The 19,076-nt window shown below is 41.0% G+C and overlaps 1 protein-coding gene and 1 pseudogene across 1 annotated transcript in view; both read left to right on the top strand.

Annotated features, from left to right (window-relative positions):
• Positions 1-11,902, top strand: part of ANO4 (anoctamin 4) — a 424,034-nt gene extending 412,132 nt beyond the window's left edge. The window contains exons 28-30 of the mRNA XM_043441305.1: positions 5,906-6,011; positions 7,169-7,375; positions 11,141-11,902. Of these exons, the coding sequence (XP_043297240.1) occupies positions 5,906-6,011; positions 7,169-7,360 (298 nt within the window). The 3' untranslated portion in view covers positions 7,361-7,375; positions 11,141-11,902. The remainder of the gene's footprint in view (positions 1-5,905; positions 6,012-7,168; positions 7,376-11,140) is intronic.
• A 4,049-nt stretch (positions 11,903-15,951) lies between these two features.
• Positions 15,952-18,219, top strand: LOC122423199 (annotated as a pseudogene).
• The last annotated feature ends 857 nt before the right edge of the window (positions 18,220-19,076 follow it).

Here is a 19,076-nt window from a genome sequence, read left to right on the forward strand (position 1 = left end):
GCAGGGGATGTGGGTCTGATCCCCCTGCAACTAGAAAAAGCCTGTGCGCTGCTGTGAGGACCCAGTGCAGCCAAAATTAATAATATTAATGATAAAGTTTCAGCAGAAGTAGATCTTAAAAATTCTCATCACCGGAAAATAAATAAATAAAAGCAGAACCCAGAGCGCTATGCAGAGCACTGCAACCAACTTTCACCCAAAGGGCATTTGCTGAACTGGGTGGACTTAAGCTTTATTTTTCAAAACTTTGATGCTTAGGGAATCTGAAAGAAAATAGAGAAATTACCAGCTTGTGAATATAAATCTAAACACCTACTACATAAGACCACAACAATGTTCATACTACAGTCTGCTATGCAGCAATGGCCACATGCAACAGCACCGGTAAATCTTGTAGCACCATGGGGGGAAAAAAAGAAAGTCTCAGAAGGCTACATACAGGATAGCATACTTTCTAGAGAATTCAAAACAAACCGAACTGAACAATATCATTCAGACAAATGAGTATACATATACCTGCAAAAATACATGTTAATGATAAAAATGAAGTTCAGGATAAGGGAAGCAAGGAGATGAGATGAAGGAGAAGCCCAGAGATAGATAAAAGTTGCCAGTACAGTTTTAATTCTTAGGTTGCATGGAGGATTTATGAGCATTCATTGTGTTATTACAGTATTAGATACATAAACATAAAAATTAGAGACATGAAGAACATAAATGGACAAATAAGATTAGTTATAAAAACTAAGAATCATAATTAGGCTAATTCTCTGCATCTGAGGGCAAAAATAATGTTATACAGAAATGCAGAGAATGAAGGTCAAGATATTTTTGAAGAATAACAAAGTGGAGATTTACCTTACATTAGACACAGTATAAAATTATAGTAATTATATCAGTGTGTGGTTTAACATCTGAATAGAAAATGGAATAGAATTGGGAACTCAAAATTTAAGTTAGGTAATAAAATATGCAAAATAAAATTTAAGTTAGGTAATAAAATATGCAAAATAAAACATACAGTATGATTCCATTTATATAGAATTCAGAGCAGATAAAACTAAGCACTGCTGTCTTCAGGAACACTTGTATGAGTAGCATAATTATATAGAAAAGCAGAAAATGGCAACAGTTGTCAGCTCTCGGGTGTCTGGTGTTGACAGTAAGACACTGACCACAGTGTTTTAACTTGGATGAGTTTCACGTAGCATTCTTTTAAACATACATATGTTTTTATTTTCACAGTTCACAAAAAAAAAAATGGGAATGAATTAACTAGTTCTAGAATATACCTGGTGCTAGAAAAATAATATTTGCAGGCCAACCATCCATTTCCTGAGAAATAAAAGCAGCTTTAGAGAATATACTGACTTAAAAGGGAACATCCTGCCTTTCCTATGCATTAAGTTGAAACCAAGAAACTTAAAGCTTTACTTTCAAAAAGAAAATTCTGACTCACTTGGGAAAATTCCTCCACACGTTAACATTACTGGACTGTTCAATGTCTTGGAAGGTACTAGGCTAAAAGATCAGAAGAGTAACACTGATTTATTCGTTTGAGGCTTGGTTTCCTGGCTGTTTCTACAGAAGGACAAGGAACTGTTCTCTTTGTATTGATACAAGTGCCAGAGAACAGGTAGCCAACCATTTTGCAAAAGAAAGATTAGACTTTGCATCAAAAACAAAGACATGGGACACATCTGAGCACAGCCCTCTCCAAAACATCTGTCAAGTGGAAAAAGCAAGATCAGGGGTAGGTGCTGGAGCGTGAACTGAGAGCTCCACTCATAGTCATTCACAAGCTCATAGAAGAAAAGAGTGAGTCCAAAACTTTAGAGCAGGCTGAGACAGACCCTAAGTGTGTTGAAAGGGAAAGTTCATGTCCAGAGATGCTTTGTGCATCATTTAGTCAGGCAAACCCCGAGCATGGTTCTAGTGTACTCTCTAGTGCATAATTCTGGAGACAGTTGCAGGCAGCAAAGATGACAAACTCATTGCTACCACTGAGTTTTAATTCCCTTAGGGTAGTAAGAAGAAATTTCTAGAGAGAAACTTGACTTTATGGTACAATGGCTTAAGAGAGTTGGAAGCCAGAAATCTGCTGCTTCTGAAAACGAACTTCCTAAGAATTTCACAATTTCTGATTCCTGTTCTCAGAACCTAAGTGGCCATGTAGACATGTTGTGTTCCTCTGGGTACAGGTTAGCGGAACTCTGTGATCTATCACAAATGGGCATATATGACTCACAGTCTGAATAAATAGATGCACATTCTCAACAACGAATCCTGCATAGAAATTTTCTAAGATGTTGCCAACTCACCATAGCCATGAGTTTGTGTTTTCTAGATATGAAAAGCATATTGTAAAGAACATTAATTTTTTAAATTTTGAAAAAACATGAAGTAACATTTAAAACCACCACCTAAAATCTTTTGCTTCCCTTGTAGCTCAGTTGGCAAAAAATCTCCTGCAATGCAGGAGACCTGGGTTCAATACCTGAGTCAGGAAGATCCCCTGGAGAAGGCAACCCACCCAATATTCTTGCCTAGAGAATCCCATGGACAAAAGAGCCAGGCATGCTACAGTCTATGGGGTCACAAGAGTCGGACACAACTTAGCAACTAAACTAACCAACCTAAAATCTTTTAAACATATATATGTTTTTTTTTTCACAATTCAAAAAAAATGGGAATGAATTAACTAGTGCTAGAATATCCCAGGTGCAAGCCTGTCAAGCTCCTCTGCCCGTGGGATTCTCTAGGCAAGAATACTGGAGTGGGTTGCCATTCCCTTCTTCAGGGGAGCTTCCTGACCCAGGGATCAAACCCAGGTCTCCTACAGCACAGGGAGATTCTTTATCATCTGAGCCACCAGGGAAGCCCCAAAACCTTTTATCTTTTGTGAATTTACAAATAGTCATTGTGTTTGATAATCTATTCTCGTTGAATCATGAAAAGTATTTCATTATTCTAAGTTTCATACTTATATTTAATGGCTGTTTATATTTGACATGTCCCTAATTTATTCAGCTATGCTGAATGAAGGAATTCTTTTATTTGCCTTGAATTTATAGCAGGACTTATAAGATACATATGGGGCTTCCCTGGTGGTCCAGTGGTTAAGAATCTGCCTTGCAACGCAAGGGACATGGGGAATGATCCCTAGCATGAGAGGATCCCACATGCCGCGGAGCGGCTAAGCCCATGTGCCACAACTAAGGTTGTGCTCTAGAGCCCCTGAGCCACGACCTCTGAGCCTGCCTGGAACCTGTGCTCCCAGCAAGAGAGGCCACCAGCATGAGTCCATGCACCACAAGGAACAGTAGCCTCCACCCCGCAACTAGAGAAAGCCCACAGGCAGCAGTGAAGACAGCCAAACAGTAAAGTAAAGAAATCAATCTTAAAAAATTATACATCTGAATTGTATTTTATGGAAATAATCAAGGGAAATGGTCCGCAAAATCAAGGAAAAGCCATGATTTTCTACTCAGCAAGTTTAGAAGGTATCTGGGGAGGAAGAGATTTGTCAAAATTCTTCAAATGAAAAGCCAAACAGCGTCTGAGAAGCTACAAAATAGAGCAGGCAAAACAAAGGGCAAAAGACAAGAGCAGAGAAGAGACGAGTGGGTCCTGAAAAGAACGTCCTATTCTAGTGAACACTATTGTGGAAAAGGTTTAAGGGGTCAATGGAGGTGACTCTTGAAGCAATATAGGCTCACTCCTCTTATATATACTTTTGTTTAATAATTAACTATGTGTATAATAAAAAGCACACTGATATTTTTCTTCTAGAATGTTGACTTGGACTGTATTTGAAATATGTGTAGCTAAAGACAAACAAAGGAACTACATTTGTTGTCTTAACTGAAGAAAACACAATTCTGGATTCTTGACTAGCTGTGCTCTGCAAAAAGCAAAAGGAGGTTACAATAGTCTATGCAAACTTTTAATCTTAAATAAAATTATTCTTTCTAAAATTCCAGGCATTGTTATTGGACCTATGGCAGTAACAGATTATTTAATCTCACCGAATCCTCACCATCATAGAATCAAGTTTGAAGGCACTAACAGACTCATTACTTTTTCTGCAATATAGTGATTTACAGTGTTTTATTATTTTCAGGTGTACAACACAGTGATTTGGCATTTTTGTAGATTATCCTCTATTTAAAATTATTATAAAATACTGGTTATATTTCCTGTTTTGTGTATTACATCTTTGTGTCTTATTTATTTTACACCTAGTCTTTGCACCTCTCAATCCCCTTCCCATATCTCGGCCTCCCCACAGCCCTCTTCCTGTTGGTAACCACTAGTTTGTTACCTGTATCTATGAGTCTGTTTTTGTTACACTTGTTTTATTTCTTATATTGCACATGTAAAAGAAAACATAAAGGTATTTTTCTTTGACTTACTTCACTAAGCAGATGGATATATATCCAAAGAAAATGAAAACTAATTAGAAAAGATAAACGTAGAAACCAATACAACATTGTAAAGCAATTATCCTCCAATTAAACATTAAAAAAATAAGTATAAAGAGGCAAAAAATATATACGCACCTCAGTGTTCATAGTAGCATTATCTACAATAGCCAAAATATAGAATCAATGTAAGCATCCATCAACAGATGGATATGTGATATGCAACTAGATAGATACATGTGTGCATACACACACACAATGAAATATTACTCAGCCACAAAAAATAATGAAATTCCACCGTTTGCTGCAACATGGAGGGTATAGTGCTTAGTGAAGCTGTCAGACAGAGAAAAACATTCATTCTTAATTTCTGTAGCAAGTACTCATCAAAAATATCACTTTATTGGCAAAACAATCGTAGTACAATACTATTACATTCCATAGACACTAATAATAATTAAGATGATTGTATTGATGATTGTAATGGTCATAGCTCATATTTTTGTAGTCTGATACTTTTCAAGGGTGCTCTGCATAGGCAGTGCCCTATATCCTCATATACAAATTAGTTGCCAGCCTTGAAGTTAGGTACTGTCTTATAGAAGAACCTAGGCAATCATAATTTTTATTCAGACAAAGGAAATCTAGTGTGTCTACCCAGCAGACCTATTGTAATAACCAGTATTTCTAGATCTTTTCACATTTCTGAAGCTAATGAAAAGAAGATTCAAAACACATGAAAACACTAAGGCGATGATAGTCACTTCTTAGTTTTCACACGTAATAGTACTGATGGGTAGTAAAGGATAAAGTGTAGTCACAAGGATTTAAGTTCCGAGGATAAGACTTGGCACTTAGTTCATAATATTCATGGAAGTTGGTGACTCACAAGTTACCAACTTGTGAGCATATATTAGGAAGGACTCTTTAGTGGCAAGTGACAGAAATCCAGTGTAAACTGACTTAAGCAGAAATCCATTGGTTCAGGTGACCAGGAGGTTGTTAACGATGCTCACATTATTAACGACTAGCTTCCAACCCTCCAGCAGTGTCTGCAAGAGACTGCCTTTGTGCTGGCTCTGTTTTGTTATGTGGACTGCGTTCCCAAGCAGGCTGGCTTCGCACACATCTGTGACGCCCACTAGAAGCTCCAGGCTTTTACTTTCTGTGGACTTAGTAATAATTCACTAAGTGATCATTCTTAGCAGAAGACCTGGTAATGAGTTTCACTGACCAGGTCTGATTCATCTTCTGAGCTGGGATCAGGGAAGAGGCAAACCCTGCCCAGCCCACAGGGATGATTCCCCAGAGAAGGAGAGAGAGTATTTCACTAGAAGAAGAGATGCGAAACCACAGATGTCTAGTATACAGAAACTCTGTATACTTGTCCCCCGTGAATGAGGGTTACAGAGTAGGGAGAAGAGCTTTGGGAGGCAGGAAGATCCTAATTTGGAATGTAAGATTCTCCTGCATGTTTATAGGTACCGGGACTACCGTGACCCTCCTCATTCCCTGGCGCCCTACGGCTACACGCTCCAGTTCTGGCACGTCCTAGCAGCCCGACTGGCTTTTATCATTGTGTTCGAGGTAACTTTTCTCACCCAATGCCTTGATTTCCTTTGACCTAATGAAGTAAATAGAAGTAATAGATGAATGTAAGTTACAAGAACCTTCAATGTGATTTATGGATTGTCTAGAAGCAGGATAAGTTATACTGTGCAATCTTTTTCTCATTTTCTTGTCTTTAATTAAAGTCCTTGAATTTTCTAAGAAATATTTGAAAGTTCACTGTTGATTGTTAATGGATAAGTCAGGAATCTTTGGTCCTAAGTTTAATATTTTCAGGGCTGTGGTTCTTAAAATTCAGGAAAATTGCCATTTTTCCATCCCCACTCCCAGAGATTCTGATACATCATGCCTGCAATTTGCTTTTCACAGTCCTCCAAGATGCTTCTGATGTTCAGGGACAGTGTTTAGAAAACACTGAAATGACTGTTACAAGTGGCAGCCTCTGGTTGTGCATCATCATGACATTACATATGAACTTATAAAGTATAATCTACCTAGTAGATTATGCCTGTATTATGTGTCAATAAAATTATATCATCTATTTTCTCCTAGTCTTTAAGAAAACTGTATTAAAAATAGCTTGCATTCCCATAACTGTATTCCAAAATGGAAATTTCATCTCTCATTACATATATTAAAGCCAGATAATGCAAGTGAAGGCTGCCTCTTGGCTCAGACTAAAAGTCCTATGCAGGCATACCCCAGAGATATTGCAGGTTTGGTACCAGACCACCACAATAAAGTATTTTGCCATCCATGGAGCCTTCTAAAATATCTTCTTACAATTATTACAATAACACCCATTTTGTGGGTGAAGGAATTGAGGTTCAGAGTGACTTATGCTCAGGTAAACCGTCTTAAGTGCTAAAAGTGGAGCTGGGATTCAGACCTGGCCTTCTGACTTCTGACTTTCTTCTGGCTCTCCTTTGCATTCTCTGGCCATTGCTTCTCCACCTTCTTTCCTGAATCCTCATTTCCCATGTGGGGCCATCCCACCAGGTTCAGTCCTCGCCGACCCTGTGACCCTCTCTCCTCGCACACACCTCCCCTGGCTTCATCCCACTTTCCAGACACTCCAGAGGCTCCACATTCCTGATCTTGACCAGCTCCCAGGGCTCTTTCAGTTCAGCTGCACAGTAGACCTGACTCTGCTGTATTCTCCCCTGTGTTTTTAGCACCTCGTGTTTTGTATAAAGCACCTCATTTCATATCTGATCCCAGACCTCCCAAAAGATCTAAGGGATCGAATGAGAAGAGAGAAGTACTTGATTCAGGAGATGATGTATGAAGCAGAACTGGAGCGTCTCCAGAAGGAACGAAAGGAGAGGAAGAAAAATGGAAAAGCACACCACAATGAGTGGCCGTGACCAGGTCGGTGAGAGGTACGTTCACGGTCTGAAATCTCTCCTTGGCTGGGAGGGGCGCTTTTAACTCCTTGGAACAGAGCTTGCCCTTGTTCTCTTGATAGGGATGAAAATAAATCCTTTTAAGTTAGTCACACAGTCACGTCTGACTCTTTGTGATCCCATGGACCATGCCAGCCAGGCTCCTCTGCCCATGGAGTTCTCCAGGCACGAGTATTGGAGTGGGTTGCCGTTTCCTTCTCCAGGGGATCTTCCTGACCCAGGGATCGAAACCAGGTCTCCTGCATTGCAGGCAAATTCTTTACCGATTGAGCCACTAGGGAAGCCCAGTAGTAAATAATCCTTTAGAAGCTTCCAAAACCAGCTTGTTTCTTCCTTTAATTGCAGATTTAACCTAATCTTCCCTTTGCACACAACTCCTGTGGCTCTTCTCTGCCTCCCTGTCACACTCTAGCCCGGCAGCCAAGATCTTCACGAGTTGGCCTATGTGTCCCCCAAAATAACCTTGCCCCACAACCACATCCACTGCAGTCTGGCTGTTCCCTTTCATCAGAAAGAAGAGGCAGGTTACCCTGGGGATATTAAATCACCTTTTCATCTCACCCACGATGGCCTCCCCTCCATCACCCAGGCATCATTTCTTCCCAGGCTGACCCATGTCATGCCACACCTTCTAAAAAGATTTCCCCAGACTCATCAGCCCACAGAGACTCACTCCTGATAAACATCTCTGGTTACTGCATCAGTACCACATGTATTGACAGATATTGATATGTGTTATTAATTTGTGATTTTCAAACAGTTATTAGGCTTCCCCAGCACAATTGTAAGCATCTTTAGGAAAATCCCTATGGATTGCAATTGATTCTTCCAACTCGTCAGGGCAGTGTTAAGCACACAGCGCCTATTAAGTAAATGCACATCTGGGGGCTTCCCTGGAAGTCCACTGGTTAAAACCTTCACCTGCCAATGCAAGGAATGCAGTTTCCATTCCTTGCCAGGGAGCTAAGATGCCACATGCCTTGTGGCCAAAAAAACAAAATATAAAAAAATAAAAGCAATACTGTGAAAAATTCAATAAAGACTTTATAAATGTGCTTTTTTAAAGGTCAGGTGCATTACACTTAAGAAAGTTCCATGATGTTCCCACATATCTTATGCAAAAGTTCTTCTGAAACCTTTCCGGCAAGGCAATTACTATCTGTGTGTCCTTGGACAAGTCACTTTGCTTTTCTGGGCCTCAATTTCTTCAGTGATAAGATGAGCCCTCAGTTCTGATACTCTGTGAAGCTAATGTTGCAGCATTTGTTTTGCCTTCCCTGCTGTCTCCAGTTGTTTGGAGACTAACTTTGAAAATTTGACCTCCAAAAGAAAGATGAAATATATAGGAAAAAGTATGGTTTTTTTACTTTTCACATAGGTAAAAATATAGCATATATCTGCAGAAATGTTTGTTGTTAAATTAGTGAAGTTCCATCGATCCAGATCTGTGTGGATAGTCCAGGAGTTTATGATGAGTCAGGTGTGAGTGTGGACTTGGGGGAACGCCCCGAGCCCCAGGCCACAGGGTAGTAGTGGTGTATGGATACTGATGGTGATCAGAACCATCCCTAAGAAAAAGAAAGGCAAAACGGCTGTCTGAGGAGGCCTTACAAGTAGCCGAGAAAAGAAGAGATGTAAAAGGCAAAGGAGAAAAGGAAAGCTATACCCATGAGAATGCAGAGTTCCAAAGAATAGCAAGGAGAGATTTAAAAAAAAAAAAAAAAGCCTTCCTCAGTGAACAATGCAGAGAAATAGAGGAAAACAACAGAATGGGAAAGACTAGAGATCTCGTCAAGAAAATTAGAGATACCAAGGGAACATTTCATGCAAAGATGGGCACAATAAAGGACAGAAATGGTATGGACCTAACAGAAGCAGAAGCTATTAAGAAGAGGTGGCAAGAATACACAGAAGAACTATACAAAAAAGATCTTCACGACCCAGATAATCACAATGGTGTGATCACTTACCTAGAGCCAGACGTCCTGGAGTGCGAAGTCAAGTGGGCCTTAGGAAGTATCACTATGAACAAAGCTAGTGGAGGTGATGGAATTCCAGCTGAGCTATTTCAGATCCTAAAAGATGATTCTATTAAAGTGCTGCATTCAATATGCCAGCAAATTTGGAAAACTCAGCAGTGGTCACAGGACTGGAAAAGGTGACAGACTTTATTTTCTTGGGCTCCAAAATCACTGTGGACAGTGACCGCAGCCATGAAATTAAAAGACGCCTGCTCCTTGGAAGAAAAGCTATGACCAACCTAGACAGCATATTAAAAAGCAGAGACATTACTTTGCCAACAAAGGTCCATCTAGTCAAAGCTATGGTTTTTCCAGTAGTCATATATAGATGTGAGAGTTGGACCATAAAGCTGAGTACCGAAGAATTGATGCTTTTGAACTGTGGTGTTGGAGAAGACCCTTGAGAGTCCCTTGGACCGCAAGGAGATCAAACCAGTCAATCCTAAAGGAAATCAGTCCTGAATATTCATTGGAAGGACTGACGCTGAAGTGCCAATACTTTGGCCACCTGGAGCGAAGAACCAACTCATTAGAAAAGACCCTGATGCTGGGAAAGATTGAAGGAAGGAGGAGAAGGGAACAACAGAGGATGAGATGGTTGGATGACATCACCGACTCAATGGACATGAGTTTCAGCAAGCTCTAGGAGATGGTAAAGGACAAGCCTGGCATGCTGCAGTCCAAGGGGTCACAAAGAGTCAGACACAACTGAGCAACTAAATAACAACAACATAGATGCTGAACACTGGTTCTGCCCTCAATTCCAAAAGTAGCCCTTGACTTCAGTAAAGGCAAGAAATGTTTTGCTACTTAGTAATTTTGCCCTGTTCCCCAGCTGTCATTTGGCTATGTGAGTTCAGGAAAATTACACTTTTCTGAGTCTGCTTATTTGGTGGAACTAATATACAGCTCAAATAAGGCAAAATCTGTGAGACATGTACAAAACAGAGTGCTCTAGAATACTATATGGGATTTGCACTGTGGCTGAGCACCGTGTTCTAGTCCCGTGGATTGCAGATCTGGCTTTTTCCATTCTCTGTCTGGCTTTTCCATTCTGTCTGGCCTGAGTTGGAACATTCCTGTGGATTCAGTTTCCACATTTGCAAGAAAAAAGGAGTTGGACTAAACAATCCTTTAAGGGCCTATCTGGCTTTAACCTTCTGGGATTCTGTAATTTGCTCCAACCCCCTGGCCCATGCACCATTTTAACCACCTTTTCTCTGGCTCTGGTCAGCTCTCAAAGGAGAAAGGCTGACCAGCCAGACATCTTGAGTTGGAGGAGGAGGCAGACATTAGTGAAGAGAATAGCTCCAGGGCCCGGAGACCAAGGTGCTACTGTGGATTATCCCCACCTCACAGCCCAGGGCTACTCTGCACTGCAGGGCCCTTCACGCTTGGGAGCTGAAGTTCCTCCTGGCCTCATCATTTGATTTGCTTTCTCCCCAAAGAGGCCATTTCTCAATTTTTCTTGAAAGCATAGTCTTTGTCTCCATTTTACCAGCAGTTGGCAGGAAGCCACCTTCCTCCAGACTCTGCCTCCATCTGTTCATCTGTAAAGTGGGCACAGTAATGCTTATACCCTCCCTGACTTGGTTCAGGATTATAGATTCCTTGAATATCTTTGATTTCATGTTAACAAGTATATACCATTTCACATTCTGTCCTTTCAGCCATCATGTATACTTAGAATCTTAATACTTCCTCCTTTTTTTTTTTCCAGATAATCGTTTATTTCCAGGCCTAGGACCTGAATTCTTGTTTACTTCTCCCGGCTGTGCAAAAGCACATTCAAGTGAATGACTATAATGCAACCGCAGTGCATGTCGCCGAGGTCGGCAGCGGCAGAGGGGTCAGTACCCTGAAAGGACTGCCTGGGAAGCCACGCTGCTGTGAAGTCACATTGCAGCCCAGCACACAAATGCTTTCTAGCCACAGACCATTCCTGACCAAGCAAGCATGCACGTCATGGGCAGTACATTCTCAAGTTTTTAAAACCAAGGGGAACTTGTATACTGGGCCTGTTTTTCAGCCTGTTTGCTATCTTTTTGCATTCTAACCCATGTGAATTTTACAGACACTGGGCTATAAAGGGTATTCAGACACCTGGACACATTCCTAGAATGTCATCATATGGTCCTAATTCCATCTCATCAAACAACACAAACAAGACCCTGTTTACAACTTTTTCTTTTTTTAATTTCAGATCTTTCTGAGGAGATTATTATATATGACATATCTATAGCTATGTGTATGGCCATAGATGTATTTCTGTGTGTACATATGTATAGTCATATATTCTTACATATGTACATACAAATACAGAGATATATAAAGTACATAGAACTTCCTTAATTGTAAATAGCCAAAAGGTACTGACATGAATGATGGATTTTCACATTTAAATAGTCATCAAAGTGAAGCCATGTTTAATGCTTGTATAATGTGATGCAATAAAATTTAAAATAAATTTATGCACATGGAATATTTTTAGCTGGGTCTTCTGAAATTTTGTTGTTGTTTCTTCTCTTAGAATAAGACGAATCAGAGTGGCATCTTTAAAGAAAGTCTGTCACTCCCAAACACTCCTGAGAAATGACTTCATCCTTCAGAGAGATTACATTTTTCTTCCTAAGGCCCCTTTCCTATCTTTCTTGATGCTTCCTTCTTAGGGTACCAAGCTGACTAATTAGAAATTACTCAAAAGAGGACAGAAAATGCCACTGACACTTTGTGGAGGAAATACAGAATGCAACCAATGACACATGCAATGCTTTTGATCACCCTGCCCACTAGTATGCTCTGCTAATCCTAGCAAAGGGACTGTCTGTCTGGATGGGCCACAAGGGGCAGGTCGAGGAATGCACTTCTAAGCAATGCTTGTTGTTATAATTATTCTTCCAGAGGCTGCAGAACCTGACCTTGAATTATATCACCTTGCTTGTGCCAGTCAGGGAAATGGGAGTGCACCTCATCCATCAACATTGTTTCATTCTGGCTGTGGAATCCGGAGCTGATGGGGTCCCAAGATCCTTAGATGTTCCCTTAGATGGGGACAGTTGGTCAGCGTGGCTTTGGGCAGGCTAGAACTTCAGCCACTTAGTAGTTTTATCTTTCTAGTATTCCTTCTGACCTGCTGTTGCTGGGAGTGAAATGCAGTTAACCCTTGAACACTGCAGGTTTAAACTGTGAGGGTTCATTTATAAGCAGATATTTTTTTCAATAAATATACAATATAGTACTATAGTATCTGCTATTGGTTGGATCCATGAACTATGGACATCGAGGGCCATCAGTATAGTTATATCCAGATTTCTGACTGGACAGAGATTGGCGCCCACAGCCTCTGCGTTGTTCAAAGGTCAACTGTATAACTCTAACAGAGCCTAAACTAAGGAGATGTATGGGAACTGAAAACAAGTGGCCACTGGCAGAGTTTTCAATCATGATTAAGAAGTCTGAAATATTTCACACGTTGGCCAGAGGAATTTCCATGGAAAGTCTCAAAAGATGAAATATACAGAGATGCTCCAAACAGACAGCTTGCTCTACGGACCCAGTCCTGTGGCTCTTGCTTGTTACGCTAAAGCTCTACCTTGAGCATCATGGCCCAATAGGTCCCCGCTTTTGACCTATCCATAACTTCTCTCCTGTTCCTTGGAACAGGAAAAGTGGTGGGGGCAGGGAAGGGAACTGAACAACTTCTTGGGTTTGCAATGGGCCATGAATATTCATAACTACATAAAGGACCATGCAACACACGGGTCAGGATAAGGAAGTAACCATTTGCTAAGTACCAGTTTATATCTGGTCTGAGCATAGACTGAACTTCAGACTCTCTGGCCAGAAATATATTTTCCCCCATGGAATTCTGCCTTTGCTATCACAAGTGCCTCTGGCAATCAGAATTCTCGATAATGTTTCTAACATAAAACCTCTTCTCTTTCCTCCTCCCATCTCTCCCTTCACTTTTTTCTACTGGCATAGTGAATACACTTATTCATCTTCCCTGTTTTTGGTACAAGGAAGACATAGTGAACATCTTAAGATGTTTGTAAGTTTGTAGAGGCAGAAAGGCAAAGAAGGTTGCAGAGGGGAATTTCTGAGGAACTTAGTAAGAAATCAAGTGTTAGGAGTGACATAATGACACAGGTAGTTTCTGACTTCCCTCTCCCTCCCACAAAAAAAAACTAACAATTATTTATGGGTAAGACACCACTAAGAAAATCCTAGAACATGGGGGTGGGACTGAAGCATCTCCTCCACACCACAGGGATCAAGACTGGTGACAGTGTGTAGGTTCCTTAAAAAACGAAAAACTACCATATGATCCAGCAATCCCACTCCTGGGCATACATCTGGAGAAAACTTGGTTCGAAAGCATACATGCCCCCCAGTGTTCACTGCAGTGTTGTTTACAGTAGCCAAGGCATGGAAGCAACCTAAATGTCCATTGGCCAATGAATGGATAAAGAGGTGGTACATATATATAATGGAATATTACTCATCTGTTAAAAAGAGTGAAATAATGCCATTTGCAGCAACAGGGATGGACCTGGAGATTATCACACCAAGTGCAGTAAAGTCAGACAAAGACAAATATCATATGATATTGCTTATATTCAAAATCTTTAAAAAAAAGTGATACAAATGAACTTATTTACAAAACAGATATGAATACAATGTTGTAAATCAACTATACTCCAATACAATTTTTTTAAAAAGAAACAGACTCATACATAGGCTTAGAGAACAAACTAATAGTTCCCAAGACGGGAGGGTGGTAGGGAAGGATAGATTGGGAGTTGGGGATTGACATGTAGACACTGCTGTATTTAAAGTAGATGACAAGGACCTACAGTAAGTATAGTGGCAAGGAACTCTCAGTATTCTGTAATAACCTAAATGGGAAAAGAATTTGAAAAAAAATGAACACATGTATATGTATAACTGGATCACTTTGCTGTATGCCTGAAGTTAACACAACACTGTTGATCAATTTTACTCTAAAATAAAAATTTAGAGAGAAAGAAAACCCTAGAACATAGAGGTGAGGTTGAAGCACCTCCCCCACACCATGGAGATCAAGACGTGAAATCAGAAGGGTAAGAAGAATGGCCACATGCTGACCACATTGCCCTTCCCCCAGGGCAGCACAGCACCCCATTAAGAAGTCTTCCCCTGAGCCTAGCATTTCTCTACTGGGAAATGAGAGCCTAGAGTGAACCTCTAGCCTCCACAGTGTTATGGGTCACTTCTTGGTAGCCCCAGTTTGGTCTCTCCACGGGAATTGTGGGGAAATCTGTGGGGCTTGATCACTGAAATTATGATTATGACGGAAAAGGGGTAGGGGCCTGCAAGAACCAGCACTTGCATCTTGGCAGACCCAAGTTCCTACTTGCAGGGTCCAACTAGTTGTCCCAATCAGAGACTCTGCTCACATGCTGAGCTATGACCAGGGAAACCTGTGAGATGCAAGTCTGCCTGCTTCAGATCCTCAAATGAAGCGCCTTGCTATCCCTAGAGTCTGGTCTGCCCCACTGCAGCGGAGGAGCTGAGTCATAGCCCAACCCACTGCTGGTTGTAGTTCCCAGTATCCCCTGACCAGAAAGCCTGGAAGCTACACAGCTCAGGAATACAGAGCTACATAGCTCTGCTTGAGCAGAGAATGGCAGGCCGTTATGACAGTTGCAAAGCAAAGTCTGTCAGTATAGGGCTAGGGTACTTGGAAGGACCAAGTCAGATCAAGTCAAAACCACAAAGAATCTTGCTGGGCTTGGGGGTGTTCTGGGCTCCATCAAAGCAGGGAAACGAATTCATACACCCATCCATTACTGAGTGTAGCGTCTGGCCTCTCCCGACCAGAAAACCTGATCCAGAACACCGGAGAACAGCTTGGCACTGACCTTTCCATTTCACCCAGCCAGAGGAGTTAAACCATCCCTTAATCAACTGGTGACTGTACCTCCTGGCCCCCCTGGCCAAAACGCCTGGGAGCTGCATGGCTCAGCAACACTCGAGAAGAGAGCATGGCAGGCAGAGCTGATAGGCTGCAGACCAAAGCCAGTGGCCCTGTTTGGCCAGGGAACTGGGAGGACGGGTTGACTTGAGTCAAGACCACAAAGAGGCTTGCCAGCCTTGGAGGTGATGCTCCTGTTCTACCTGGGCAGGAAACTGATTTGTTGCCCTCCCACTGCTATCCACAGCATTCAGCTTGCCCATCCAGGAAACCTAACCAGAGCATACTGGAAGCTGTAGAGCCCACCCAACAACGTGGCTTACAGTGATGCTTGAACAGGGCACACAGGCTGGGACCTTTCTGTCTGCAGGGCAAAACCAGTGACCTCATCTGGCCGTATAATTCAGTGCACATACCTGCCTGATTCAGATCCCTAAACAATGAGTTACGCAGGCCCTGGAGCCTGTCCTGCTGCCCTACGGAGGGAAGGAAGCTAATTCACAGTTCTGCCCACTGTGGAGAATAGTATCCAGTTCCAATTATCTAGTAAGTCTGACCAGAGAACTCAGGTAACCATGGAGCCCATCCTACAGCCTTACCTAGGAAGGGAACAGAGCCAAAAGTCCTATCTGATCATTCTCAGTCAGAAGTACCACCCCAGACCCCAGCCTGAACAGTGGACTCGTCTGAAAATACACCCTGATGGCAAGTCCCACCTGTCCAAAGATATTACCATCAGACATGTCCAGAAACCCAAAATGAGCCAACTGGTAAAGAACTCTGTGCCAAAGCAAATTTTAAAAGTCTGGAATTAGAGATTTTTTACTAAAATGCACAGATGTCAACATAAGGAATCAAGGATCAAAAAAAATCAGGTCAACTTGTAAATGTGACATAAAAGGATATAAAGTTCCAACAACCGAACCTAAAGGAATGGAGGTATCTGAATTGTTGGACAAGGAATTTAGGATGATCCTCCTAAAGAAATTTAGTGAACTCTAAGACACAGCAGACAAGTAAACAATCAGGAAAACAACGACAAACAAGTTCAACAAATAGAAACCATCAAAAAGCCAGGCAGAAATCCTAGAGCTAAAAATTACAATGATTGAACTCAATGACTAAAAAGTCAAACTGTCAAAAGCTGTTGACTCAAAAGTCAACAGACTTGACCTTGCAAAAGACCTAGAAGACAGAACATTTGAAATAATCCAGTCAGAGGAGCAAATATAATAGGAAACAAAGAATGTAAAGAGTGAAGAAAGAATATGTAACTTATAGGACACAATTGAAAGAAACAATATTGACATTATGGGAATTTCAGAAGCATTTCAGAAGAAGAGAAAGGGGGGAAAAGCATATTTAAAGCAATAATGAAAAAACTTCCCCAGTCTTAGGAAAGAAACGAATGCCCAAATTCATGAGGCCCAAAAGTCTCCACATAGGTGAACCCAAGTAGGGCTATACCAAGACACATTATAATTAAATTGTCAAAGTGAAAGCTAAAAAGAAGTTTGAATGCAGTGGAAGAAAAGAGTGGAGCTACACACAAAAGAACACTCATAACATCAGCAGCTTTTCCCACAGAAGCTTTGAAGGCCAGGAGAGAATGGAATGATATATTCAAAACATTGAAAGAAAAAACTGTCAGCTGAGAATTCTATACCTGGAAGAGCTACCCTTAAGTAATGGAAAAAGACTTTCCCAAACAAACAAAAGCTGAGGAAGTTCATAAGCACTAGGCATGCCTTATAAGAAATGCTAAAGGGACATCATTCAAGATACTGTCTCTGGAGGAGACAGAAAGCCATGGAAGCTCTTCCTCTGGAAACAATATAGGGTCTTTTAGAGAGTGAGATGATCAACAGGTGCTTATCCAGAAAGTTGTTCACTAACAAACTGTAAGACTTATAAACCTGTAAAACAAGATGTAAGACTCATATACTGGAAAAACAATCTCTGAAATCCAAGCTGCTGACAGCTCCACAATATCCTCATTTACAGTGAGAGAATGTGAGTCCAGCAGGATGGGCTCAAGGCCAAGGCACTACCTATTCACAGATCACACAAACGGCTGCATTCAGATGTGGGATCTGACCACTACCATGGATACGGTTAACAAAAGTGAGGATAAGGATGTAGGTGGTCTAACTGAAGATTTGCTCAGAAGACTGGATCAGTGTGATCTATGCACATCTCACTGCGCTACTCCTAAGATCAGTCTGGCAACTTCTGTGGTTCAGCATAGCCATCTTTGGACATCAGATTCTAGTCTTCAGCTCCAGTACCATGAAACCATCCATGAAGCAGTTACTTGTGGCTCCAGGAGACCTTACCAGAGAAAGTCCTTTGTAAGCAAGAGCAAGGAGGACTGAGAGCTCTCACAGTCACAGGGACTTCCAGACTGTAAACTTGAACAGAAATATAGAAAGCATTGTCCCTGAAAATAGTAATCTGGGTTCAATACAAGCTGAAGTAAAGCAAGCAACGGGGTAATATGATATGTCTAAGAGAAAGTCTCCTGGAACAGGAATTTAAAAGTTTGAGAGGATCAGATAGGGGAGTGGAGGTGTATAAAATAGCCAAAGATTTTCTAGAATCCAAGAAAAGGTCATCAGAAGATGAAACTGAAAATAGAGTTATAGAAGAAAGGATTTGAGGGAGGAGGATTCCTTGGAAGAAAGAAAGTCCCCCATTTGGCATCATCACCAAGTATGTCTGATGGAAGAACCGACTCACCTGGTACTACACCCCCATCTCCTACAAAGATTACTCTATCTCCTCAGCACAAAAAAAGTGATTTTTCAGGTCAAGAGCACAGCCGTGAAAACTCAGCCAAGTGAGTAGTTGTTACATTAATTCAGACGAGAGTTAAACCTTACTGGATTTCAGTACATTAGCTTTTACCTCAAAACTTTACAAATTAAGATTGGACTTCATTTTGTATCTTTTTATCAGAATTACCTGGGGTGAGGAGATAAAATAACCATATTTCTTCCAATATTTTGGAAAATTTTTTTAGTTTTACAGGCACATTTAATAGATTATTTGTAAAGCAGGAGTCTATTTCAATGTTTATCTACTCTGTGGACTTTAGAAACATATCTTAAAAAGATGGTTCCCGTGTAGATAAGCATCCCCTTAGACTTCACTTTCACTTTCATGCATTGGAGAAGGAAATGGCAACCCACTCCAGTATTCTTGCCTGGAGAAGCCCAGGGACGGGGGAGCCTGGTGGGCTGCCGTCTATGGGGTCGCACAGAGTTGGACACAACTGAAGTGACTTAGCAGCAGCAGAGTGTGGAAACCAACAATTTGCATTCCTAATGTTGATTTTGCCCGAGATGTCTTGTAGTATTAAGTAAATTACAAAATTCCCTTTGGAACTTAGTCTCCCAACCCTCACTGTGATGGCAAAGTGGTTTACCAGGTATTTAATAAGGTGCTATGTTTATGGAAAAAACACCATGTAATTCAAAAACACTATTGAATTGCTTGGTGTGTCAGTAAATCTTTTAAGATGATTTTAATTGTGGTCATTTTCTGAGTCTCATTACTGAAATCCTTAAATGTTAGCAAACATCACCAATATTAAATGTCAAAAGTTCATTTAAACATTCTTTAAAGTTAGAGCAATTGTCTGTGCTTGAACAAATGAAGTAAAAAAATAAAGACAGCTTTAAGTACCCAGAAAGAACAC

The sequence above is a fragment of the Cervus canadensis genome, chromosome 21 (assembly GCF_019320065.1).
Source record: "Cervus canadensis isolate Bull #8, Minnesota chromosome 21, ASM1932006v1, whole genome shotgun sequence".
In the NCBI taxonomy this organism is placed as follows: Eukaryota; Metazoa; Chordata; class Mammalia; order Artiodactyla; family Cervidae; genus Cervus; species Cervus canadensis.